The 27,989-nt window shown below is 42.3% G+C and overlaps 1 protein-coding gene across 1 annotated transcript; it reads right to left on the bottom strand.

The window, feature by feature from the left end:
• Nucleotides 1-5,266: 5,266 nt before the first annotated feature.
• Nucleotides 5,267-27,542, bottom strand: CUL2 (cullin 2). The gene is made up of 21 exons (XM_078870882.1): nt 27,385-27,542; nt 24,531-24,680; nt 23,669-23,771; nt 22,967-23,061; nt 20,765-20,867; nt 19,090-19,172; nt 18,859-18,955; nt 17,817-17,927; nt 17,096-17,258; nt 16,011-16,135; nt 14,650-14,757; nt 14,442-14,501; nt 13,385-13,513; nt 12,904-12,990; nt 11,468-11,620; nt 10,680-10,757; nt 10,496-10,562; nt 9,657-9,859; nt 8,807-8,908; nt 8,105-8,224; nt 5,267-7,542 (listed from the first exon to the last, which is right to left on the bottom strand). Exons 2-21 carry the CDS (start codon nt 24,647-24,649, stop codon nt 7,411-7,413), a joined length of 2,238 nt encoding a protein of 745 aa, XP_078727008.1. The 5' UTR covers nt 24,650-24,680; nt 27,385-27,542; the 3' UTR covers nt 5,267-7,410.
• Nucleotides 27,543-27,989: the final 447 nt, after the last annotated feature.

Raw genomic sequence — 27,989 nt, 5'->3', positions numbered from 1 at the left:
AACGTTGCGTAATTGCTGCTAACTTTGGTTGTGAGACGCGTTCTTCATCTCGCCGTTGAGTGAGCCGACGCACACGAAGCACATTGGCAGCAGGACATTAAATAAAGTCGCCTGCCTATGTCATCGCGGCTTCATCGCCGATTTCCCACCAAACCTCGCCTCACTACTCCAGCCGTGCACTGCAGTTCGTGGCAGAACCCCACGGTGCAGCGTCAATCAAAATCTGCTTCGGACATGAAAGATCTCAAACTGTTAGAGCCTCACGTCATATACACTACACGACTATACACTAGACTATACAACTACTATACACAACACTACTATGAGGAAATTGTGGGTTATTTTGTTTTTATGTGAATTTACAAGTGGAGAGGATCAAGTAGCAAAAAGTCCCCCCTAGGTCTATTTGATAACTCAGATGTTTGTGCTGAAGCAGTACTCTGAGGTGTAACCGTAAAAACACACACACACATAACCCACCGTCAAAATGAGCCACTCGTACATAAGCAGTCAATTATGTGGAATCACAGTACTGTACAGGGTGGCCCAGATGTCCCGTGACCCCCCCCCCCCCCCCCCCAATTAATTGACCCCTATCACGTTTGTTCCTTTGCGTAAACCACGTGTTGCCAATGATCCCAAGTTAGACGTATCCTCGCTGTCACGCAGAGACATTCACAGGGCAATGGGGATGGATTTCCTTAATACCGCACGCAGTGTGTTGGGGCTTGAGGTTGAGGCATCATCGGCTTTGGGATAAATTTGCAATCAGATTAGAAGCTTATGAGAGAGCAGGCTTAACCACCCCAACGCCCCCAAGACCTCCCCACACTTAGTTATATAATTTCCAAATCCCTGTATGCGCACGTAACTCTTCTCGTCCTCCACCACCACCACCGTCATCATCTGTCCCTTTCATCAGCTCGCGAGCTTCGAAGGGAGCGGACACATTTCAACAATGTTTGTGTCTTCCTCTCAGGGAAATCGTCGCCCCCCCCCCCAACCTCTGCCACACACCCCCAAGAGACCATCAAATTGCCAATTGGTTGATATTTCGCAGAGAATATTAACCGAGGGATGTTTGTTGTTGTTGTTGCTGCTGCTGCTGCTGTTAATGTAGGGCCCTATTTAATGAGGTAGAACTTTTGAGACCGTCCCATTGGGAGGTTTCTCGTTGTGTGTCGTCTGTGTTCAGCTTCGCCTCGGCGTGTTAGTTGGCGATGGGACGTCGGCGTGCCATTCAGTTGCCATACTCAACGAGAACAAGAAGACGCCAATATCACTGCAACGTTCAATCTCATTCCCTGTTCTTGTCGATCGTTTACCACTGCATCTAGCCACATGCTTTTTTCTATTGCCCTGCTACCAATATCCTTCCACTTTTGTGCGCGCAAATGGTATAAAATCGGGACGCATTCTCTTAACCGCTGTAGTTCTACTATGCATTATTATACATATACTGTACCTATACAGAACCGCCGTGGTGTAATGGCTAGCGAACTGGCACAGGCTTCGCCCTGGCTCAAGTGATCCGGCTCAAAGTCAGCGTGCTTCACTTGAGCCGGCTCTGAGTGTGGTTCCAGGCACGCTCACGGGTTTTTCTCTCATCATCATCACGGTGGCTATGAGATGTTAACTACCTCGCCTGGTATGCATGGGTCATGGGTTCAATCCCGACCCTGAGGCCTGCTGGATATTATTGGAGTCTGCATGTATTTCTCATCATCATCATCACGGTGGCTATGAGATGTTAACTACCTCGCCTGGTATGCAGGAGGTCATGGGTTCAATACCGACCCTGGCGCCTGCTGTATATTTGGAGTCTGCATGTATCTCTCATCATCATCATCATCACGGTGGCTATGAGATGTTAACTACCTCGCTTGGTATGCAGGGGGTCATGGGTTCAATCCCGACCCTGAGGCCTGCTGGTTATTATTGGAGTCTGCATGTATCTCTCATCATCATCATCACGGTGGCTATGAGATGTTAACTACTTCGCCTGGTATGCAGGAGGTCAAAGGTTCAATCCTGACCCTGGCGCCTGCTGCTGTATATTTGGTGTTTGCGGCGTCTCTCTCTCTCTCTCCCCGTGGTCGCGTGGATTTTTCTCCGGGTCCTCCGGCTTTTCCCTCCACATTTAGAATCAACGTGCATTTAGAGTATTTGGCTGCGATAAATGTGCACATCATAAGCCACTTCGTTGAGCTGTCATGTGTGGCCAGATGGCTTCTAAGAATGGGCGATATAGCTCAGTGGGCCTTGGTAAAAATTACTAAAATAATTTACGGTCCTAGAAGTTTCCCATTTGATCTCCCATCGCGGCATGTGAGACAATGGGCGAGTTTGTTATCGAGTTCATCACATCGCGAGGTAGAGGTTATTCACGACATGCCGAACATCAACATTAGACGTTAATCTGCTGACAAAGGCTTGAAAATCAAGTTTTCATATGTTACGCACTTATTGCTCAGTCGTACAATAAAATGCAAAACACAGTGCACTGCTTAGACACGTGATACAAGCTGCTTCCCCTATCAATGCTGGACACGATTTTATTTTGGGACATCGCCGATTGCAAAGCAGTGAGGCAGAGAGCGGGAACGACATTTAGGATAATCCTACACCGTAGAGTACACCGTCTAAACGCAGCCTTCGGCAACGTGGTGTCCTGACAAGGCTCGTGGATTAGGAGACAATTGATAATGAAAGGAAGCTTGTCTGAGGGTGGACACTTAAGAGAGATAAGATATCCAGAGTGGTAAATTGCACGCACTGCCAGTTGAGCTGAGCTCACGCGGTTTTAAACGTTGCATCATTTAGCCTGCAGCTTTGTCCTCCCGCTGGCTTTCTGATGCAAATTCCGGCCCCTTTTAGGCACGAAAACACGCTCTTTATAATCGATTTTATAAAGACACGCTTGAGATATATACACATAACATTTGCAGTGAATGCGGCAAATTCGCACAATATACAACATTTAAAACAACCCCAGAAACATATGTCCATCGGTTGTGGCGTACTGCCTAGTTGGTAAAAGCTAGTTACACACTTGCATCATGTCATGTCACACTGCTTTATATATACACGATAATCGGCCTTGGTTTATCCACTGCTGGATGCCTCAAGCTCTCATGGCCACACGATTCAGCGATCCATCCAGCCACTGCACGAGCTGAATAGCTTCCCTCAATGTCCACATGGTGGACGGATTCTCAGGTGGCTCTGAACTTTGGCTGCGAATCTTTGATCTCGACCACTGCCATCGTCCCTGTGCTGCTTCTCGCTTGCATATGTCCTCTGAGCGGGAAAGTCTAAATGGCAACATTTCAAGAAGTACATTAATGCCTGCTTTTCGATACGATCAAAAACATAGGTACTGACAAAGCACATGGAACAATAACATAACACGTGTGCAGAGAAGCACAGTGAAGTACACGTTAAATTATTCTACACTTTTTAAACCCGAGGTCTCCCTTGAATAACGCTCGCGTTTAAAAATGAGCTCCGGCATGCGTTCCTTTGTCAATCCGCTGCCAGATGAAGGCCTCCCCATGCCACGTCAGTGACGCGAGTTGTTTGACCATACTTCACCATACACATCAGTGGGGATGGTGACGAGAAGAGGGGTTTTCAGGATCGGTTGAGAAATTAGTTGCCGCTCACGTTGGTTATGGAATCAAACGCAGATTTTCAGGCTCACACCACGCTGCGTTAACCAGTGACACCCGCTCACCCCCAATGAATCTTTTTTTACCTGGTCATGAAGCTCACGTCATTTCCACGAAAGAACAAGATAATCTTATCAGTGGTTCTCTAAAGAAGGGCCCATGAGCTGAAACATTATTTTGTTATGTACACTTTTATCAGTAATATCAGCTTTGGCACGTTCAAATAATTAAATTAGTCAGTACACTATTGTAAATTTAACTTGGAGGTCAATGTTACCAATGTTATAGAAAAACCCAAAATAACAGTGGCATTGCTTCATCATCGAGGGGGTGTATGTTGTACTTGTTTCGCACTGTACGTAGCCAACCATGCTAATCGGAGGTGCGGGGGAAGGACAACAAACTAAACACAAAAAGCAGTTCTAAACAAATGAGTTTTCAATCTAGATTATTTAAAAAGTGCATAGCTCCAGTGGCTTCCTAATGTCGGAACAGCGTTCCAGATGGCTGCAGGAGCGCATCTGAAAGCGTGCAATGCAGTGGCCGTCTTGCTTCAATGGTTAGGGCGAGGTTCGGCATCGGTTCAGATAGACAACATGACGATACATACTGGGTAACGAGCAGAACGGAGATACCCATAATACAATCCACATTCTCTCTAAACATCAGCTCCACACCGCACACGTTCTCAACATTCATTTCCACTTTTGTATTTGAAGCAACGGGGGGCATTTTATAGCTTCCTGCTCCTTCCCGAGTAACGATCCCGAGTGTGTTTGATTGAGCGCAGCAAGTGTCAGATTAGCAGGAGGTGCCACACACGGAGGGTGTGTGCCGACACCATCTGGAGCTGCCACCGTCCGTATTTGTTGAACGCTTCGAATTTGTCCACCTGTCGCCCAGACATGTGCTCTGCTGAAACACGATCTTTTTGTTCTTCTTTGTTTCTTTCGGTTAAGTCACGTCTAAAGATAAAATAATAAATTAAAATAATAGCATATTATTTTAAAAAGATCGTAATTTTGGAGCTTTCGTGACTGCAGGAATTATTTTGGAGCTTTCGTGACTGCAGGAATTATTCTTTGTTTCTTTCGGTTAAGTCACGTCTAAAGATAAAATAATAAATGAAAATAATATGCTATTATTTTAATTTATTATTTTATCTTTAGACGTGACTTAACCGAAAGAAACAAAGAATAATTCCTGCAGTCACGAAAGCTCCAAAATTACGATCTTTTTGCCCATGCAGTCCCAACATTCTGATCACAAACAGGTTAGTCCCAATTTGACCTCAACATGAAACGTGCTAAGTTTTGCGACACAACCACAAAATAGCATGTACAGTATGTGTATACACCCGTGGACACTTCACCAATTCCACAATTCGCTGATTGAAGGTCTCCAATGCAGTGTTGGCCATTGGGGTTGTTTGACCATATTTCACCATGTTTCTCAGTGAGAGTTGATCAATTTAGGAGTGAGGGGGGGTTAAAGACCAATGCCACTGCTCAATCCACACAAAGGATATGGGGGGGAAGACAAAAAGGATATAATGGGAAACATTGCACAACACAAGCAGTGAATATATGCAAGGCTGGTATCCACGAAATGTTTATTTTTCGTTTTTATTAACATTACGGTTATCATGAGTTATTATACATTTCAAATATAATAATCCGGCAAAACACACCCATTTCTGAAATCGCATTATTTTTAGGCCAAACACCCACCCACCTACTCAGGCCTGTCAACCACCCATCAAAGAAACATCCCACATGCAGTTTACACCACCATGGGCAGGCATTCATAGGCTCATGACAGGAGCTCGTGTGTCGAGTCTGTACACAATTTTATTTTACATAAACATACGCCACCCAATGTGTCAGGGGTGCGCAGGCAGGAAAAAAAACAAAAGAACCTAAACAAATTAAAAATGTAACTGCTGTAATATCAGAAAAGCATAACACGTGCCTGCTTAGGTGGATGAGTGAAAAACCTGAGACGAACATTTATAGATTTTTTTCGTGTTTTTTTTTAGTTTTGTACAAAAGTAAACACCATGAAGTTACAAAAAAATTGGAAATTACAAGTTGCCAATCAATTACGCACAACTGAATTTTTTTAATCTGAATGCTACGCCACTGATCAGACAAAGCAAAGGACATTTAATGAGCATTTTGAAAGAAGGGAAAAAATACATGAGTAAAATTCCTACACGTGTGTTTATTGAGCGACGAAAGGAAACATATTGTCACTTCAAACACACTTCCACGTGCACATCGGTTAAACTGAACGTTTACCAACAAGAGAGTGAAAGTGTGGCCGCGTTGACGCGCTTACAGGTGAAGCAAACGTTTACAGGTGAACGCAAATTCGGCACTTTTAAACTGGCAAAGATCTTTTAAAAAAAATTAAATTCCCAACTTGGATCATTCGTAAGTTACATTTCTGGAAACGTGCAAATACATTTTCTGCCAAAGCAAGGACGATAGGATCGCTAACTCTATTTAACACCCAGGTGGATACTGAAATTCCGTGCATCCCTGTTCAAGTGACATTTTCATTTTAACCTTAACGCATTTACGTGTTAAGACGACTCATGACTTGACAATAAAAGGTTAGTGGGACATTGCTGCTTTTTGTCGAATGCACTTGCATGAATAGTTTAAGGCTGGATCGGGAATATAAACAAGTTAGCTTTTTACATCCAAAGCATTTATGTTAAAGTCTAAATTATACTCAGATGGAAGCCATAAGGACCCTTTAGAAATGGCAGTGCAGTTTCAAGACACTCGTTTAAACATGTGCTTTGTTTTGTCACTGCAGCATGAAACCAATCTTTGTAAACGCTTGCAGAAGTGAGTTGTAACCTAACGATGGTGGTAATCAAATCAAATGTTACTCTAACAAGATGTGAATTTGACATTGTGGCATTCACTGGAGCGTCAAACAAAAGGCATTGAAGCAAATAAAAATTTTAAATAACGTATTTATTCCGTGCGCTTTTAGAACGTTTTTGATAGCATTACAGTAATGGACTTGTTTTAAGTGCTTTCAACACCTTCAAACATCGATGTGATTTCAATGCTTTCATAGAAATGCAGGAAAAGCAGTCAGCAGTGTTTCAGGGATTTTGGCAGGGCAACGTCAAAGAAAACGCTTGTAAAATCATGACCTTAATGAAAAGAAATGCCCTGCACTGGTGGTACAGGCAACTCAACGCTCACAGCAAAGTTGAAACTTTCTCCTGTATCAAGAATCCCCAGTCGGTGGGTCAAGCAGGCAGAATTAAAGCAAATACGGTGAACCTCCCGAAACCTCAGGCCCAACACACCGGGACACACAACACTCTGTAAGATAAACACAAATTCTCAATAGAACCAGTGCAAACGTAGAAATAGTGAATTAAGAAAACCAACGCTTCCTTTTGGACAAAATACCCCATATTTGCGAGCGTATTACTCCAAAGCGATCCATTCGCATACTTTTTGATGCGCACATTTTACCCACTTAACTTTCAATTAGGCTTGGGAGGATGTGGACTGCGTGATTGCTTGCGCGTTATCTGCTTGCGTTTAAAACAAGCTGGGAGGATGGGATGGAGGAGCAGAGTGGGGGGGGGGCCGAGCCCCGTACCTTCCCCAGCCTGTTGCGTGCGTTCGTATATGGCGTGTTGCTCGCTCGCTTCCTTGCTTGCCTGTCCGTCCGTCCGTCCTCGGCCAGCTGGCCAGCCTGTCGCTTAGGCCACGTAGTTGTACTCGTCCGTGGAATTCTGGTTACGTTCAATGTACTGCTTGTCGATGAGGTCTTCGATGCATTTCTTGATCATGCTCACGCTGGGTATGAACCGTGCTCTCGATTGACTTATCACCTGGAGACAGGCAGGGAGACAGAAGACACACGATTGCACAATAACATTTAAAAGACTCTGTTCACCGTTACTTCGTTTTGCCAGGCGAGTCTCAGACGCTCTCAGGAGGGTCCTGCTTAAGATATCAGGCAAGTGCAATATTATATATTATGGTGTTATGCGAGGCTTGTCCAAACGGTGGTGATATTAGCAACTTACTTTACAGCCCTTTGTCAATCCACTGATGGATCAAGGACTCCCCATGCTTTGCAGGTAGCAGGAGTTATTTTGACCTCACTTTATACTGGCGAGTTTGGGTTGAAGGTGGCGAGCGTACAAGTGGGAGCATCGTTGTAAAGTACATTAATGGATTGTGCTGCACTACCCTATTCTACCCACTCCATAGCCCAGGCAGCACTATGACAACCTCTAATGCAAGGTAGTCGCTTACCCAACACTATCCAGGCTCAAGCATGCTTAGCTATAGAGTTCTGATGAGATCGGGTGCATTCTGGGATAGGAATATAATATCACCACCACAATAACTTAAATAATAATAATGATGATGAACAATAACACGCACCTCCTGGATGAGGGCGTTGTGCTTGAGCACTTTGCGTGACTTCATAATTCGGACGATGGCCGCCTTCAGGTACATCTTACGATCCTCGTCCACGGCACTGCGGGTCTGCTCAACCTCCTGCTGTGGGGGTCACGTGTGGTTTCGGGGGGTTGGGGTATCCACGCAACGGAGTGGACATGCGTGCGTCCACGTGTGTGTGTTTGCACACGTGCGCACACCAGCGTACAAAAGCAAACATAACATCAATACCACTGTCAAAGCCATCACCATAATTGAATTCTTACAACGGGGCTTTAAAATTTAAGAGGATATCAAACAGTAGGCATTAAGCAATGCAGACTCATCGGGTAAATATCTCGTACTATTATATGTACATCGCGCCATAGTGTATGTGATAATCACTTATTTACGATGTTAGAAATAACAAAGTAGAATACAAATGACATGTTAAAAACAAGACGAAAAAATGTCAATCCCAATACCAAATAATGATAATTATTTCAATTGTTGGAGGGGTGAATTGTTAAATGCCTATTATCTTCAAGGTGTTGTAAAACAAATATTCAGCAAAATGTACACTGTATGCGAAGAGACCACTGGCACACGCCCATCGAAATACAAACCTACTGTGGTGTTCGAGTGAATAGACTTCCGCAATCAAAAGGGGAATGCTAAATATACATGGCAATGCAAAAGCCCTACCTGGGGAGTATCTTTCTGCATGGCCGAGGTGATTTTAAACTTTGTCCTCTTGCTGCTGAACTCCATGTTTAGGGAGAATATGCACTCTGGTGTTATCTCATCCTGTTGGAAAAATTAAAGTCTTCAAAACAAGAGCATCCAAACACAGCCATAAACTTGTAACATAACCTTTAGAAGATCTGTCAATCCACTGCTGGATGAGTGCCTCCCCACACTTTTGTCGGTCACGGGGGTTGCTCATTCGCATTCCACCACGTTGGTCAGTGCGGGTTAGTTAACTGGGTGGTCCGGGACCGGTTCACATATCACTCGCCACTGATGTTAGTCGTGGCTGTAAATGTAACTCATGCTATTGGATTTATAGCACTATGAACAACGTAACTGCACCACCGCTCCACCGCCCACAAAAGTAAAATTATTGTTCATACATGTGCATACAAACTCAGGCATAAGTAACAGGATATCATTACACATGCACCAGCCATTGTGTTTAAGGAATTAATTTATGGACACTTAATTGAAAGCCAGTGGAGGGATCAGGGCATTGTGGTGATGTAGAATCATTTACAATCGTCTCTTTCTATCAGATGAAATGTTTGGGGATTGCAGCAGATTCCAACAAACTGATGTTGAGATTTGATATCCATTCGACTGTTTCCGGAGGAGCCACCTGGATTTGTTTCAGTTCACAAGTCTGGCTGGGACATTTTGGATCATCTGGAGTTTGGAGAAATTTGGAAAACCATCGAAGTGAGAATTGCGGTAGTGAAGTCTGGATGTGACGAAGGCATGGATGAGGGTCTCAGCAACAGCTGGTGTAAGGGACTGGCAGATGAGCAAATGTGCTCACCTCCTTGCCGCTGCTGTTGACGAGCTTTACGTCGATGAGCGAGCGGATGGTCTTGACCAGCTCGCGCTCGTTGAGTTGCGTGCTGTACTCAAGCTCTCGGTACGTCACCTGCTCGGCACCGTTGAATGCCAGCAGCACGCCCATCTGGTAGGTGGTGACCGTCGCCACGTACGGCTTGGGAAGGTAGTTCATCTTCATTTCACCTGCAGGTGGACAACCACTTGAGGGTGGGGCCTCCAGCAAATGCACGTTCACCCAGGTTAGGCGGTGGATCATCACTGCTGTGCTAAGCGCAGCTTAGGATGTTGCTGAAGGTGGCCGAGTGGCTCAGAGGTTAGAGCTTGCACTGCTCATGTTCTGGGTTCTAATCTGAGTTTTAGCCATCCGTGATTAATCCACGTCCAATGATCCCAGCCCAATCAACAATGACTGGTGATAAAAAAGATAACCTGAATGGATCTTGCTGAGCTACGAACGCTGAGCTCCTGGTTTTAAATCCAGACGACAACCTGAGATTAAACTGGGTTTAGAGTCAAGCAAGTTTGATGGTTCCAAAGAATGCGCATTTTTGTCATTTTGCCTAATCTGTTTATTTGACCTTTGGCAATTTAGTGACAATAAGCCTCTCAACCACCTGCAAAAAAGGTGGTGTAATTGGCTTTTGAAAGATGTCAGATAAACACCGACGATGTGTCACATTTTTTATTACGATGGTGTGCAGTGTTCTAAAAGAGAAGAAAACAGCGTTATGCACTTCACTGAATGCGGAGAGTTCAACTGAGATGAATAAAACACATGAAAGAGGTTGAAATTTGATGGTCATGATGCAGCACACTCACCTGTGCAAAGGTAATGCAGCCAGGTCAGTTTCCTGCCATTGAAGCTATCATTGTAGAAAATTTCAAACTGCGAAAAAGACAGGTATTTTTGCGCGATTTATTACTTCGTACCTTTTATGCTTTACATTTATCATGCAGATTTATGTTTAAGTGTGGGAAATTTGACGGGTGTGTGTCTACGCACCATCCGCACGCACTTCTCCAGCTCCTGGGGGATGACGAATGGCGTGGAAGGAAGCTGGGACAATGGCCACGCGCCCGCCTGTGACACCACACACACCGCATTGCAATGTTAAGCTGTTGCAAGCATTAAGTCAAAAGCTTGGGAGGCATCTCTAACATTCAATCTCGACCCATTGCCTTTCTTTGGGGAGGTAACTATCTTTGCATAGTCTTGGCTCTTTTGGTAAAGTCACGTAGAAGGGAAATAATAAAGTAATAAAAATAAAACAATAAAATTCTCACGACGTTTCGATTGCAACACAAGCAATCATCATCAGGTGTGAAAACCACAGCAAGAAAATTTGTGTTGCAATCGAAACGTCGTGAGAATTTGATAGTTTATTTTTATTATTTTATTATTTCCCTTCTACGTGACTGTACCGAAAGAACCAAGAAGATGAATCCCTGCAGTCACGAAAGCTTTAAATCGAAATTTATCCTTGCATAATAATAATAAGAGGTGTAATGATTTGCAATTAATTGCCCCATTTTAGCATTGCAATTTGATTCAAGAATCAGTGACTTTTTTACATTGTGATGAATAAAGTGGGCACTCATGGTTGCAGGCGTCATATGAACCCTTTGCATAGAACATAAGGAATTAAAACACATCAACTCTTATACATGCAACTCTATGCACGTACCGTGAGGTTTACAATCAATAGTAACTGAACAACTGACGCATCGTTAACACCTCGAATAATAATGCTAGTAACGAATAAATAAAAATACATATGAAAAGGCAGCCACCTGCAGCACGTATATCTGGAAGCCGACGCCAAGATCGATGGGTGTCTCCTGCTCCTTGATGAAGTTGCCGAATTTGTTGTTGAGGTCGGCACTCAGACTCATGTCTGTGTACATGCGGTGCAGCTTGCTTGTGAACTCGTACCCGCATGCCTGCTGCTCACGCACACAGCCCGACACTCATACATTTCCCTCCTCCCCTCCTCAAACTCTTCTACCTCACCCCCCCCTCCCCCTCAGGTCATTACTCCTCTCCTTCACACTAACTCACCTTTCCCATCTCAATGTACTCTATTCCCCTCATTGCTCTCCCCTACTTCTCCCTTTAAACTTCTAACTCGCCTCCCAAATGCTCTCCTACTTGCACCATCTCACATCGATCGACTCCCCTCTAAGTGCACTGTGACTTCTCCTATTAATATCATCTCTCCTCCATGTACTCTCCCACCTCTTTCCTCTCACCTCACTCTACTTTGTTAGGAGCTACAAACCCCCAAATCAGATTTGAAAATTGTGGCTTGGCCCCAGGTAAGCAAACAATTCACAAATGTATCTAAATGATAAAACTGTTTTATTTACCAAGTAAAGCCCACTGAGTTATAAGCTGTTTTTCAGAAGTGATCTGGACACAAATGAAAGCTCAACCAAGTAGCTTATATGTGGGACTTAACAGCAGCCAAATAATCTAATCCAATGTTTCTAAATGTGGAGGGAAAAACCAGAGAGCGCGGAGGTAAAATCCACGTGACCACGGGGAGAACATGCAAACTCCAAATATACAGGCATCAGGGTCTGGATCAAACCCACAACCTCCTGCATATCAGGCAAGGGAGATAACATCTCGCCACCACGCAGCCCCACAGCCACAATAATTGCTCGACTTTTTAGTCTCAGCCATCTTCAGAGAAAAATCTAAAATATTAAAGATTTGAAAAATTATATTTCTGCAAAATATTCAAAATAAGTTCTGAAACCAGTAAGAGGAGAGCTCTTCTGCAGTTAACACAGTGTAGATACATTTGAGGTGTTCTGGGTAGTCACATAACGAAGTTTCTCTACAGGTTGAAAGTTTTTATTTTAGCATTGCCCTTCTCTGAATACGGTAGTCAATCCAGCAGGAAATAATGCTGCCGTAATGAATTAATAAAAGAACATTGTCAGCCAGTCAAGTAGTTTCCTCACCGTTAAGAAAGTGCCTTTAACACTCAATCTCAAAGCAATGCTGGCAAAGAAAAAAAATCCCACTCACGGATTGAGATTCACCCATTAAAAAGTCACTCAATCCTCAGACCCAAGCCTCCCAAGTGGTTTCTGGTGACTGTCTTGACAGTTCTCATAACCTTCTCTAAGATCAATACCTTCATGCAAATCCATATTTGAAACACTATCGTGGTAGGAAATATGGATTGTGATATGAGAGAACTATGCACATGTTTTACCTTCAGTTTGTTGATCATGGACTCTTCTGAATCCATCGACATGGAAAGCCCGTGGATTAACCTCTTGGCCAACATTCTGGCATAAAACTAATGAGAAAAAAACATCTCCATTAACATTCCTCATCCACATTAAATAAAGCTTATATTTAGAATACACATCTGCATGATGGGGTGGTGCCTACAGAAGGTAGTACAACAAACAGGTTTTGAAACCTTTGGCATTCGAATGATCCCCTCTCTTATATGTAAATTTCTCCTGTCACTCAAGTTTTCTCCAGCAAGATAAAATAAATCAATAAAAATTGCCAAAGTATTCAAAGAGATATACTCCCGTAGTATTCTACAAACTCTTAGGCTTCCCAGGCTTAGGGATTTCCAATTATTTCCTCTTACTTTTCACTGAAGAAAAAATGTGTCAGAGGTCTCACGGTGGCGAGAATTCAGCCTTCCGTGAAATGAGCATGCATTTGAAGGGACTTGCCTTCTGGAAGACGTCCTTGTCATCAATGTACTTAAAGACGACGATGGAGTTGGAGAGTTTGTCATCAACCTCGTTCTCGGTCATGCCCTTGGCTGTCTTCTTCAGCATTCCGTCGCAGTACTTCGCCAACTGCACAGACACGATTCATATTGGTACACAAGAGTGAACATTCCACCCCACGGCACTCATTACACCCACACGTGCCTCCAATTATCAGCATTGGTACTCTTTGGTTTTTTCGGTAAAGTCGCGTAGGTTAAAAAAGAAAACAAATAAATTAAATCACGATGTTTCGGAGGCAACACAAGCTTCCGTCTTCAGGTGAAACCGTCACAGCAAAATTGCTGTATCAAGCAATTTGAATCCTTGCAGTCACGAAAGCTTCAAATCTAGTATCAGCATTGGCTTACAGCCTAGTATTGATGTCCATGTCATGACAAATGACTGGTAATAACACCATACATTAATCAACATATAGGAAGGCTCGTTTAATTATCAGAATTATATCACATATAATCGACCAATTAACATGCCTTCAACATTAATGTATCCGGGTAGCATAAGTAGCATGGCTTTGAGATTGATGATTGTAGGTAGTCTCCCACTAATTAATTATGCTACTGAGGTGTAAGAGGTTAAAGAGTCATTAAGTGTAACTGTATCATGTCCATATAGAGCCCTTTAGTCAATCCACTGCTGGATGAGCGCATCCTCACGTCGTGTGGATCGTGAAGGTTCTTTTGACCATGCTTCACCACGCTGGTCAGAGCATGGAAATGGAAGCACATAGAATACAGTACAATATATTTTTATGCACGGTCCTCTGCTGCCCACCACATCGCCCCACAGTAGTCTACAACAACCTATTTGTGCATGGTGGTGGCCCATCCTAGCACCAGCTAGTTTCAACACTGCTTTTGGCTTCAAAGATCTGACGGGATCGGCGCATTCCGGGTCATTTGATCATCGGTCCCAAGTTTATGTATATACCAATATCAGTTTACCAGTCAATTGCAAATAAAAATAACAAGAGGAATATTACACACAGACCACATACCAGTTCTGGTGACTTGCAAAGCGATTTCGGTTCTCTGTAGTTTACGACAGCCGAGCAGGCCTGTGTGAATACAACACATAAGCCTTTGTCGACCTTAGTGATATTACACAATCAATTAATTAATTAGATCAGTCAGACAAAGAACGTTTGCTCTCCCGTGGCAATGTTTGAATGAACGCGTTGCACACGGCACACTGCTGAAACTCACCTTGTCGAGTGCGCTCATGAACTGCTGATCTCCACTGAGGACACTCGTGATGAGCTGCACATACTTGCTGTGCACTTCCAGAACCGACTCGACAAACTGTGTTGGCATCTGTGCGGGCCGAGTGAGAGTGAGCAGAGGGAAGGTTTGGTCACAGTGCAAGGCCACGTTCATTTTCATAGAAAACAACGCTGGGATATTTTAAATCGGAGCTGCAAAGCGATAACTTGTCATGTAATCTCGTAAAGGTCATTTGTAGTGGATACACAATGGGCAGCAGACGGCAATGCAACAAATTTAATTATTGTGTTGTACTGCTATGCTCCCATGTCTATGCACCCTGCGATCACTGACCCGCACTGGCCAGTGTAGTGAAGTATGGTCAAATAACCCTCATGCCCTGCATAGCATGTGGAGCCCATCATCCAGTAGTCGATTGGCAAATGGCTGAACATGTACACATATAGTTGATAGAGATAAATTAGTCTCAATGATATGCATGTATAAAATGGGTAACCATGAAACTCTCTTTTATGGTTTGTCCTTGAAAACAAGTTGCAAGCTACAAAGGGGGGTAAAATGAGGTCAAGTGCAGTTCAGTATGTATGTAGAGAAGATAATTTGTAATCGTCCAACTTGCACACCATAAGAGATAACAATTCACACTCCTTATGTACCAAAGATGGGGATTTAAACGTGTGGTTAATGACGTATGAGATTGGGTTCAGGCTATGGCTACATGTCTATTGTTACACATGTCCTAAAACACAAAGACACAAAATTGGTTAGAGCCAAATACTAGGCTAATAAAATGGTTTAGGTCAATTACCTAGGATAATTCTCGGGTTGGAACTAACATTCAGACATGGCTAAGAGAGCTCCATATCAAGCCAGAATGGGCTGGTGATTCCAAATCTGAAACTCTCACCCAAGTCCAAGGATCCAGCTTGCAAATGATAAATGTCTTGGGGAGTGTAGCTTGCATTACAGGTGTTATAGGGTCTGTTAGTGTGGAGGATTTATTAGGAGGTATGGGGAGCAGTGGTGTAGTGGTTAGCATGCTTCGCTAAAAACCCAGAAACTCAAGTTTATTTCCCAGCAGCGGCCAATATCAGTGGCGAATATCTGAATCAATCCTGCGCCTCCGAAAGGTGGACTCAGCCTTAAATAAGTACCAGGTGCAGTGTGTAACCATCAGTAATGGTGTGACAGGAGACGGCCAGGTGTGGTGCTGCCCACACTGCTCCCTCGCTTGCCATGATGGCCTTAAGATGCAAGCTAACAGCACTTGTCACAACAGTCTATGTGGTTATAGGGAATCGTTGCCTTATCAGGGTGATGTATAGGAAAGTGACGCCACTCACGTTCTCGTGGGAGAGGTTGCTGATGGCCTTGAGTCCTTCCTGGCGGATGTGCTCCTGCTGCTCTGTGACCATGTGCTGAAGCGCCTGCGGCACCGTCCGTAGCAGCGTGTACATGTTCGCCATATCTGTGCCGAGCAAAACACGGACAGCGCGTACCGCCAATGGTACGAGTCAACCAGACACCTCCGAGAGCAGTCGCGCCACACCAGACTACTTTTTGTCTAAACGAAGCGCTGTACATAGCGTGTGAACTACGCATGGCGTTCACGGAAATAATTATGTTGCAGGATGTAATGGCAAGAGGTATCTGCATGGCTCAGGGGTTTAGGGCACTGAGCAGGCATTGGTTGAAATCGAATCCAAGTAGCAATGATTAAACGCAGGTTTTTAAGTATCATGAGTTTATGGTTTCATTATAGTTTTTTTACTGAATTTATTAAGATTCCAGCTTGTGTATAGCAGGGCATGAGGGAAAGCACAGTTATTATTACGGATATGTTGTGCATTCATTGGTGACCAGACTGAAACCATAATAATTTATTTTAAAAAATTAGTGTTAATCGAATAAACTGCATATCAAAACTCTGCACAATCCAACAAGGGGGTGTAACGACTGTATAATGTTTTAAGCCAATTAATTAATAAACTTGAGAACCAAATTTAATCATAGGTGATTGAAACCAAAATTGCATCCCAGAACCTCAGTGTTGCTGGCACGGTGCTCTGACCACGATAACCGCTTGCACAGCCACCTAATATTTTTTTTTACACATTTGTCAATAACACTGTGGCCTTAAACAAAAAGCAGATAATAGGCAATGTTTCGAGCAATGTCTCGTCATCGCAGCACAGAGAGAGGCCAGAGGCGGAGTGGACTCTCTATGTGCTGTCAAGCAGGGCCGTTGCCTAAAGGGTCATCATATACTTTTTCTTAAGGCAGTGGTGATTGATGAATGTGTTTATTTTTTATATATATGTGGTTGTGACCACTGCTAGTCACTGTGCCACCAAATAATTGTTTAAATCAAAAGTTTATGTGACAACCGATGGGCGTCAGTCGACACCATCTTAAAAATGGCCCTCACCGTCACGGAGCTCCTGCCGCACGATGGTCTGGCACTCGCTGTGCAGGAACTGCAGGTGGTCGGCCACCATGCGCTGCTGGCACTCGCTGATCACCTTGCTGTAGGAGCTAGGGTGCAGGTACTTGCGGCATCGCACCTCCTCGTCCTTCAGCCTGCCCAGCACCTACACGGGGCCACCGATAAACACACATGCAATGCACGGCTGACGAGGTGAGACGTACGGACGATGGTTGCGTGTGACGACAGTTTGGATGGGTATGATAACAACTTGGATTCCCAATGTTGCTGCTGGGGGAATTTATGGAGGAAATTAGCAGAGGTGAAATTGAGAGAATCAATCAATAAGGCAAATACAGACACCCTTCATATGCAAAACAATCCCCATGTGTCAATAAATCAAATGCAATCAATACACTACGATTTAGAACAATGCGAAGGGAAGTTGCGGTGCTGTGGCTCATGGACCTCACTATGTACCTGATGAGTTAAGATTCCTGGCCACAGCTAATCGTGAAGAGTGCTATCTGAACTGGTCCCAGTCACCTCACCCTCCCTCCACCCAGTTCACCAACTGGCACTGACCAGCATGATGAAGTATGGTCAAACAATCCCCATGACTGACACGGAATTATGTAATAAAAGCAAGGTGCAAGATTCGTCAAGTGAACACATTTTTGCATGCAGCACCGACCCGTACTTTTTCTCCCTATGCATGCTGTACCTGCTGCATGTACTGTGAGCAGTTGCAGGTCTGGAGCAGTCGGGATGCCTCTTGCTTAAAATACTCTCCAGTCTCCACCAAAAACGCGCTCTCAAACACGTCCTGGTAAAACTGGAAGGGTGACCAACACACACAGACCAAGTACAAACATCAATGCATATCTCATACTTAAGTATCTGCATGCTCAAAATGACTTGTGCATGTACAGCCCTTTTGTCAATCCACTGCTGAATGAAGGCTTCGCCATGTCATTTGGTCATAGGCTCTGAAAGGGGTAAGGCACCCTAAATGCGTGCTTGTTCACTATTTATGGTGCAGACAGTGTGCTGTTACATGGAAAGGATTGTTCATCAGTGTATAAAGTGCCCAATGCCAAGTTAGTCTGTTCCAATGGTAAAATTGCTTTAACAGATGTGATCGTTAAGAGTGAATTAAATGCTACAACGAATGTCTAAAATAGAAACGAGTTGGTCATTACCTTACATATATTGCAGCAATTGGACGTGTAGTATTTACCAAATTATGAGCTAAGAGCATTGGCCGTGGTGCACAGGCAAAAATAGAAAAAAAAGTGAACATTCGTCAATACTCTGCCTTGAAAGAAAACCTATATAATAGGCAAACATTTCTCCTATTATTTCCCAAAACGGCACCTATTATGTCATGTTCCTTTTTGAGGCAGTGGTATTGACTAATATGTAAAGTTTTTTTTATATTTACCTTTCACTTAAATCCGAGGAGGCCTTAGGAAATAAGAGTTATATATGATGCACGAAAGCAAGCAAAGATGTTCTGCTTTGTTGGACAAATTATTCACAAATTCTGCGAAACAAACAATAAATCAAAACAAAGCCCTGTTTCACCAGCATGTGCCTTTGAGATGCAAAACCTCTTTTGCGAAGGAGGCTGGGCCAAGATGACCCAAAGGCAATGGGAGCGACGTGTCCCATGCAATACAGGGCTTCTTTGTCAAGGAAACGCATGTGTGCTAATCAGTGCTAATGCCACACAAAGCAGAGACAGGGGTGATTAATGTTCTTACTTTTAGCGGAAACTTCTTCTTGTACTGTTCAACATGAACAAAAGAGTTGATAACCCCGTGGATTACTTTCTGATTGGGATTTTCTCCAGATCGATCACTGGAATAAAAAAAAGAGCGTATTGAGAACTACATAAGCACAGTGACCATTCAAGGTAAAAACTTGCAATCGAAAATAAGGATGATGCATGTTTCACATATACATTAAACATTACAAAAACAATGAACACATACTTTTTTATTTCTTTCAGCAGTACCCTGACCAGACTTCCCTCCAGTGGCTCGATCATCAATCTCCGCCAGATGTCCAGCGCCAACTATTAATTAAAAACAAAGAGAAACAAATGAAACAACCCAGACATGAAGGTGCTAGATCACCCACTGATGGAACCTGTGCGACACTTCACTATTAAAAGACAGCTCCTTACATTTGATTTCTAAAACTATATTATACAGACCTGTGTTAATACACTGCTGGATGTCACCAGAGTTATTTGATCATATTTCACCGTGCTAGTCAATGCGGGTTTATGAAAGAATACCGAATGTTTCCGCAAAAAACATTTGCCAGATATCAGCCATGGCTGGGATTGTACCGTGAAACTGGTCGCCAGGGTCAAAATGTAATGCCCTATCCATTGCATCACCGTTCAACCAATCCCAGTGTTGTGGTACCATCTTTATAAAAGCTTTATTAATTTCCATGATAATTTTTATATAAATGCCACATACTCATGTGGTTGGCTGGCCTCTAATATGTTAATTTATTGGTTCCCTAATATAACCACATTGATTATAAATGATTGCTCCAACAAATATACACAAAATGAAATATTTCTCCTTCAAAAACATTACAATTTTAGTTTCCATTCCCAAATTGAGTTTTTCATCTCCTCATTTGCACCTTTATTTAATCATTTTGATCCTTATCTGCCTTGAATAATTGCTTTAGGTATACACAGTGCTCAAAATAATCTGCATACTGGGCGTTTTACTAGATAAAATATGAATTAGGTATGACACTTAAATTTAAGACATAAGCATATAAACAATCGTGCTGCACTCTTGTATTAGCATGACGACAAATACTGACAGATGGGGGGTGAAGAAGCAGTACTGTGGTACTCTGGGGCAAGGGAGTGGGTGTTTGGTAATATGTACTGACCCACCCGTACTGGACATACATCCGTGAAAAAGAGCTTCGCAGCTCATCGTATTCCTCCAGTCTAAATAAAGATTCTGAAACTGCTAAACTACAGCGTGCAGTTGTCACGTCATTCTTGCATTTTAAAACCAGAAAACACATATTATTCACGTAGCATCACAATCAGAGGCTAAAATTATTCAAAAGATCCAAAACCATATCTGGCGCACTAGTATAAGCTCATTCTAAATTTGAAGCTTTCGTGACTGCAAGGATTCATACTCTTAGGTTTTTCGGTAAAGTCACGTAGGTAAAAAATAAAATTTAAATTAATAAAAGTAAAATGAAAAATCACGACGTTTCGGAGGCAACACAAGCTTCCGTCTTCAGGTGGAACCGTCACAGCACGATTGCTGTATCAAGTAAAGAGAAATTCCAAGAGACCCGATATATACAAGGTCGGGTCTCTTGGAATTTTTTTTTACTTGATACAGCAATCGTGCTATGACGGTTCCACCTGAACACGGAAGCTTGTGTTGCCTCCGAAACGTCGTGATTTTTTATTTTTATTTTACTTTTATTAATTTAAATTTTATTTTTTAGTATAAGCTCAACCAACCACACACATGCACGACTGCCACTGAGACACCACCAACTCATCCGACCACAATTGCGTGCACCACTGGCCACCGTGCCATCACCAGCTCGCGCGACAATGCACAATGCGTAAATGCCCACCAACACATCGCCCCAGTGGTCACTGACCTCTCCAATCTCCATGAGCTGCTCGCTGCTGTCCATGCCGTACCCATACTGGATATCGGCCTCGCTCAGCTTACTCTTCTTGATGAACTGCGTGTTCAGGTACCTGCATGAGCCAGTGCAAGAGCAGGTGTGTATCGCCGTCAATGCATTAGGGACACAATTAACTAAATATTTGACGCATTATACACACTACAACACGTTCTAGATAATTAATTTTGCGTTATATATTAAATAGCATATTCCACCGTCTATAGTATGTCAATAACTGTATTATTTTTCATTGAAAAATTGCATTTATTATACATTATAGATGCTTTTAATAATTAGGCAACCCGGTCCAGCTAAGTGCGACATCTGTCGAGCTAGGGTTTTACTGTATTGATAAGTGCATGCTTAATGACCTGCCACTAACTTTTGCCTTATTTCGGCAATTTGGTTTGGCTCTGAGGGCATTGTGGCCATTGCATGTACAGTTGTTTGGTTAATCTACTGCTGGATGAGGATCTCCCAAAGCAGTGCACGTTGTGGGAGTTATTGACCATTCACCACCACCCTTTGCAATACAGGCTGGCGAAGGTATGGAGAATAGATGTAGAAGCTTCGTAAAGAAGAATGTAGGAGCATAGTACAGACAATAGTAACCCTGCAATTATATATTTTTTTGCTTTGAATTGTAGTTGCCAATCCAACCACTACGCAGGCTCAACCGAGCTGAGCTTCCAAGATCTGACAAAGATCATACGCATACCGTGTGATTTGGTTATGTGCTGGTCAGTTCAGTCGAATCATAATCATTATCAAGAAATCTGGGTTTTAATGTGGGCTCTTATGGATCTCCAAGGTAACTATGGAGGAACCATTAGTGATGAGTGGCAGTTTGCACTACTCCATGGCACAAGTGTTTGCTTTTGAGAACTGGTGCCCAGGAATTAACCAGCAGGGATTAGCAAAACTGTAGACATCGTTGCAATTACGGAGCAGAGATGCAAGAACATGTTCACCAGATTCCCCAGAATGGCTCAATTATGTGATGACATTGCCAGTAAATAACTGCAGTATGGGCTTCAATTATAGCACATGCTGCATTGTACACATGGTTGCTGTAAGAGGCTTCTTATTTTGCTAGTAGTAAGCGATGCCAGTGAAATATCATAAAATATGAATGGAGAGTATTTTCATAAGCAAGTCTACAAAATTGGCTGGCTCTTCAAACTTAAAGTTACACTAACACATTCTCTGCATAATAAACTGAAAATAGTTTTAAATACCGCTCAGTTTGTTCAGAATAATTATTTATTTGAGCCAGACAACCTTCTAAAAAGAAACATACCAAGGTATATTATCTTGGTTAAATATAATAAGCATAATGCAGTATGTCCAGAATCTGACTCTCCACGGATGGTAGAGGCAAATATGTAAAAATGTTGGGTATGTCAACATTTTTGCAACTGTATAAAAAATGTAATGTAATATGATTTAAACATGGAAATATGCTTTAATGTACTTTAGAAGAAAATGAACATCACCAAGATTAAGTATACATCTCTTTGGGGGAAAAGGCAAGATTAATTATACACATCTCTATGGGAAAAGGTCAGATTTCTAGACATGTGATATGATGTCACACCATGCACAAATATTACACTGGGTGTGGGTGATTAGTTGGTCAAGGCGAATATCTGACAGTTGGATGTGTGACATTGCCCTGTAATTCACTGTACAGTCATATAAAGCTCATTCGCAGTTAAAAGGGAATTACCAAGTTGTGAAAAGTGGTATTTATGGTTCTAGATTTGAAGCTTTCGTGACTGCAATGATTCATATTCTCAGGTTTTTTCGGTAAAGTCACGTAGGTAAAACATTAAAAGTAATGAAAGTAAAATAAAACAAAACAAAAATAAAAATAAAATTCACGACGTTTCGGAGGCAACACAAGTCTCCGTCATCAGGTTGGACCGTCACAGCCAGATTAGCTGCACCTTGATGCAGCTTCCCACCTGATGACGGAGACTTGTGTTGCCTCCGAAACGTCGTGAATTTTATTTTTATTTTTGTTTTGTTTTATTTTACTTTCATTACTTTTAATGTTTTACCTACGTGACTTTACCGAAAAAACCTGAGAATATGGTATTTATGGTATTCAACCATTACACTGCATCACAAGCTGCCCCAGTGTTGTCAAGAAAACCTCATAATTCCGACCTGTATAAGCAGTCCATGTAATCCGAGCCCTTGCTGTATTCCTCCCAATATCCATGGTACATTATAAGTATCCTCTCCTCTGACTCCACCACTTTCTGTCAACAGCAAGCAGAGATGATGGAAACACTTAAGTGGTTAATAACAAACATAAACAATAAAATAACATTAAAACAAACCATCTAGACTCATTTACCAGAACTAAATAACAAATCACTTGTTTATCCAAGAATATAAATACAAATTAAATGGTCTCAAGTAATCAATAACTATAAAAATAAGCCATGCTAATATTAGATTTGCGCTTGAGTTGCCCTTAACATGATATGTAACAACTGGCTATGCAGTGCATCTCAAAGAACCAAAACGAGTGGGTTTTTTGCGAGAATTACTCAGTAAGGGAGTGATTACAGAGCAAATACAAAATTCAAAGACAATACATTCCAGACAATATTCAATACGAGAATAACTGAAAAACGAAACTGTGCTTGAGACTAGAGTTTCACCAATACATTTGCCATAAAATGCCTTTGCCCAGGGTCATCTACTACTGGAGATGTTTTCTGCTGTTATGAGCTAAAATATATTTAAGGGAGGGGGGGGAGAAACTCAACTCATACCATTAATATGTTTGCACAGAGGGCATTCCAAGTAGGAACCATGTAACAAGGCTGGGATTAGTCTTTGTTCTGTCACGGAGATTACCTTGTGGAGTATTTGCACGTGCTCCTCCAGGAAGGCCCTGGTTTCAGAGTAGAGCCGATCTCCCAGGGGCTCCGGGTATGCCACACACAGGGCATACACATCGCTGGCAGTGGCCGTCAAAGAAAAACGCAGCATGCAATGAAAGTGAGAGGCCGCTTAGAAGATGCATGCTGCTCAAGTGTGTCCCAATCAATTTCATGATACTTTCTGCAGGTTCTGTATGTGGTTTTATTTTTCATTCAGAGTGCGGCTACCCCACTGCGGAGGCACACTGTTGTCCGATTTTGTTTAATGATAATACAAAATGGCTCTATCCGATTACATCAATTAGGTGACAATATGTAAGCAAGGCTACTGTGTTTATGTACTTAACACTTGTGAAATAATCATGATCATCGGTCATGAACATTCCACTGTTGGATGAGGTTCTCCCCAAGCCGTCACAATCTTTCAATGTTAATCATCTCCCTGGCACCTACACATGAGCTGATTTTGTAACAAATTAGAATAGAATTGTCTATGATCATGTATCAATTCCTCTGAAGTACAGTATAAGTAAATCATACTTTTATATATGTAAATACATTGCGTAATTCTTGAGAATCTATGATATGTAAATCAGACATTGGCTCAAGAATGAACAATGGGTCCCAAATATAAAACTTCATTCATCTGTCAATTACCAAATATCAGCTTAACATTTTGAAAGTGTTTTTTTAAAGCTATCTTAACCCATATCCTAAAGTGGGCTACCACCTGTCTTCAATGGGCAGTCTGGCTCATATACACAGGTTAACCAACAAACGGGAGCGCGATAGAGAGAAGGTACAACCAGCACGGAGCTCTCTTAAGCCAAGGATACGAAAATCTGTCGTTCCATGTGATACGCTCGACATGGCCAAGGGTGATGACGCCGCGGATGGTGGTCAGCAGCTTGTTCCACGTCTCGGTGAAGTCTACGGCTCGTGGCTTCAGGGACATCGCAAAGAGGTGCACCGTGCAAGAGGGACGTCTGGAGGGAGGAAACATGTCTCAGGATGATGTAAGGGCGACTGAAGCTATTTCTTGGTATCATCATGAATTAATTGATCGCAATAATGTCTCACAGGGGCTTGTGCATGGTATTTGAATTCATCATTTTCATAATTATTTATACTACGACCCTCATACAGTACATCACAAGGCAACAGAACAAAGGGGAATTTGAGATTATTACTCGGGAAGTGATTTCAGACAAAATACGATATAAACACAACAAATGAGAATAACAATATAGCATATGCCATGGCCAAGATGAGGAAGTCATCACACCCATTGTTCTTGATGGCCACCACATCTCACCATCACTGCCTTCTTGATATTCAGGTCAGCGTCTTTTTCCTCGGTTGCCAAGCCTTGGGTAACACTCCAATGTCTGTCTTGGTAATATTTACTCTGCCATCCTGCACACATCTGCCACCCATTGAAATACGACTACAATTTATTTTTGTAGATTTTTATTTTTAAAATCGATGTTGTTTACCCTTTGTTTACATTTTTTTAAAGAAACGTTTACATGACACCTATATTCCGAAGCTTAATTTATAGTTTCCAGATATATTTACGACAAATACATTCCAATGTGGTTTGAGCAAAAAAAAATGTAATACTTTCTTTTCAGGAAAGCTGTACAAGTGCATCGTGTCAACAACATGTTATCTGTACAGTCTTTATATTTACGATCAACATCCACTTTGGGGTTATTTCCTACACAAGGGAAATAATGTCAGGCACTTGAAATGGCTCTGCCAAGTCGACAAGCGACCAGGTCATTATAGCTGCTGCAATGTCAGCTTTTCCCTCAACGTTCCACGTGCGTCAAGTCAGACACAACGAACCCCCCCAAACACTATTTTAGACCTGGGAATACGTGGTGCACACTCGTGTGAGCAATCCAAAGTGCTCAGTCACAAATAACAAAAAAGGAAAGGTGATGTCTCGAGTCAAATGTATTTTAAGCCCGTCTTGAGAATACTGTACCGTCAAATATTGCCTCTCTCTTTTCCTTTTTGGCAAATTAGACCTTCTCCAACGCACGTCCTCTCGGTGTTTCTGCATGCATGTGATAACGATCACGGCGCTGCTGCTGAGCATAATTTAATGCACTAAATACGTACGTTTTGTAATGTGCAAATTCAGTCTGGACAATTACGGATTTACTCTGCAAATTGAATTTATAACTCTAGAGTAATCCTTTTCGTATTGAGGTACACTTCGCGGAAAAGCTCCATTGAAGCACCCTACATAATCTAAACAATCACTTCAGGTTTCACTTCCTTTGGTTCAACTCTGGCTGAGCGAAACTCTTAACAGTAACTAATCCACTGGATTCCTGCAGTCACGAAAGCTTAAAATCAAGATAGTAACTAATCCTTCCGAGACCTAACAACAGCCACCAGAGCAACGACAACTCAACAACTCAGGTGAAGATTACCAGTGACAATCACAACTCAACAATCAATGACAGGGACTATCAAGGTTCTACGACACTGACGAGTACAACATCTACTACTGCAATAATATCAATTACAAGCCGGACAAACATGATGACAACTCAACAATGAAGACGAAGACAACTATATAACAATGCCAACTTAGAAACAACCGAAATGATGGCTCGTTGGCTGAGTGACAATTCTAAAATCAACAACAATAATGGGATCAACAAGTAGCAACATTATGGCAACAACGAAAACAACCACAAGTGAAAACCACGAATCAATAGCAACTATAAATAGAACTACAACACCTGAAGCCTTAGAAATTAGTGACCACAAGTGTAAGGAGAGCCGACTCAATAACGTCAACGAAAAGAAAAGGACACAATGGTAATTACAACGATAAAAAACTACACCAAATATAACAAGCACTATAACGACAATAACTGCAAGGTTATCACAACTATAATTACGATGGACGATTATACCACAGATAACTACAACCACGATAATGACAATAACTGTGACGTTATCGATCACAACTGAGACCGGATAAACAATCACAACACGAACAAAGACGACAACATCACGATACCAGACAACTTTCACGATAACGACAATGCTGACGATAACCATAAAGACGTCGATAACAATAAACACCACGATGACAAATGATAAATGAGACGTCTTCAACCACAAAGACTACGATAGCCACAAAATGACAACACATTATCCAAAACGATCGCGACAGCGATGCAAATTGCTAACGATGACAAAAAAAACATTAACAACCGATATGGCGATGGCCACTTGCTTCGCAAGCAACTTCGAGATGACAACAACAAGACAAAAATAGAAATAGCAACAATGAGAGAAACTATATTAGCGATTAACAACACTGCCCTGTGCCCTGGGAGTTCACGAAGCCTGGGATTCGGGCCGCACCAACAGAAAACAACCTCTACTCACACCGCGACCCTGAAAGCCTTCACAACCTCACACGACATGACATCCCCTCTGTGTAAACATCAAACATGGACACACACGCAAAACCAAAATCGTTTGAACGACCTCGCACATGACACCACAAAACGAGTGCCAACGTAGGCGACGTTTAACACGCAAGTACGGCAGAGGCCTGCTCGGATAGAACAGGCCTCGGCATCGCAGGTCCGCGCCGTAAACAGCGTCGAAGGCGCCTTCGCAAGCCGCGATTCGAGGGCAAAAAAAACCGAGCACCTTTGCGTCGGCGGCGACGACGACTCCCTGATAACGACGACGTGCGGATACGGCGACACTTGAGAAAAGAGAAAAGCTCCCGACAAGAAAGGCGAGATTGCGAGTGACGGCGAGTGCGCGCCTTCAATCCCAACTGAGCGCGGCCATTGGGCGATACCAACTCCTCCCACCGGGGAGGGGTGGTGGGGGGGTGAGGCGAGTGGGGGTGATGGTTTCGTTTGTTTATTTTGTGGGAATTATACTCTTAGGTTTTTTCGGTAAAGTCTCGTAGGTAATAGAAATAATAGAAATAAAATTAAAAATAATAAAAATAATAATAGAAATAAAATAAGTGATTTGTAAAAAAAAATAACTTCTTTTATTTATATTATTATTTATATTATTTTTATTTTATTTTTATTATTATTTCTATAATTTTTTTTACCTACGTGACTTATTTTTTTTAATAAATCACTTATTTTATTTCTATTATTATTTATATTATTTTTGTTACCTACGTGACTTTACCGAAAAACCTAAGAGGTTAAAAAATAAATAATACGAATTATAGAAATAATAATATAAATAAAATAAGTGATTTATTATTTTTATTATTTACCTACGTG

Source organism: Lampetra fluviatilis, chromosome 31 (assembly GCF_964198595.1).
Source record: "Lampetra fluviatilis chromosome 31, kcLamFluv1.1, whole genome shotgun sequence".
Classification (NCBI taxonomy): domain Eukaryota; kingdom Metazoa; phylum Chordata; class Hyperoartia; order Petromyzontiformes; family Petromyzontidae; genus Lampetra; species Lampetra fluviatilis.
The sequence above is the reverse complement of the archived record's forward strand: the minus strand, read 5'-3'. Positions and strand labels throughout refer to the sequence as shown.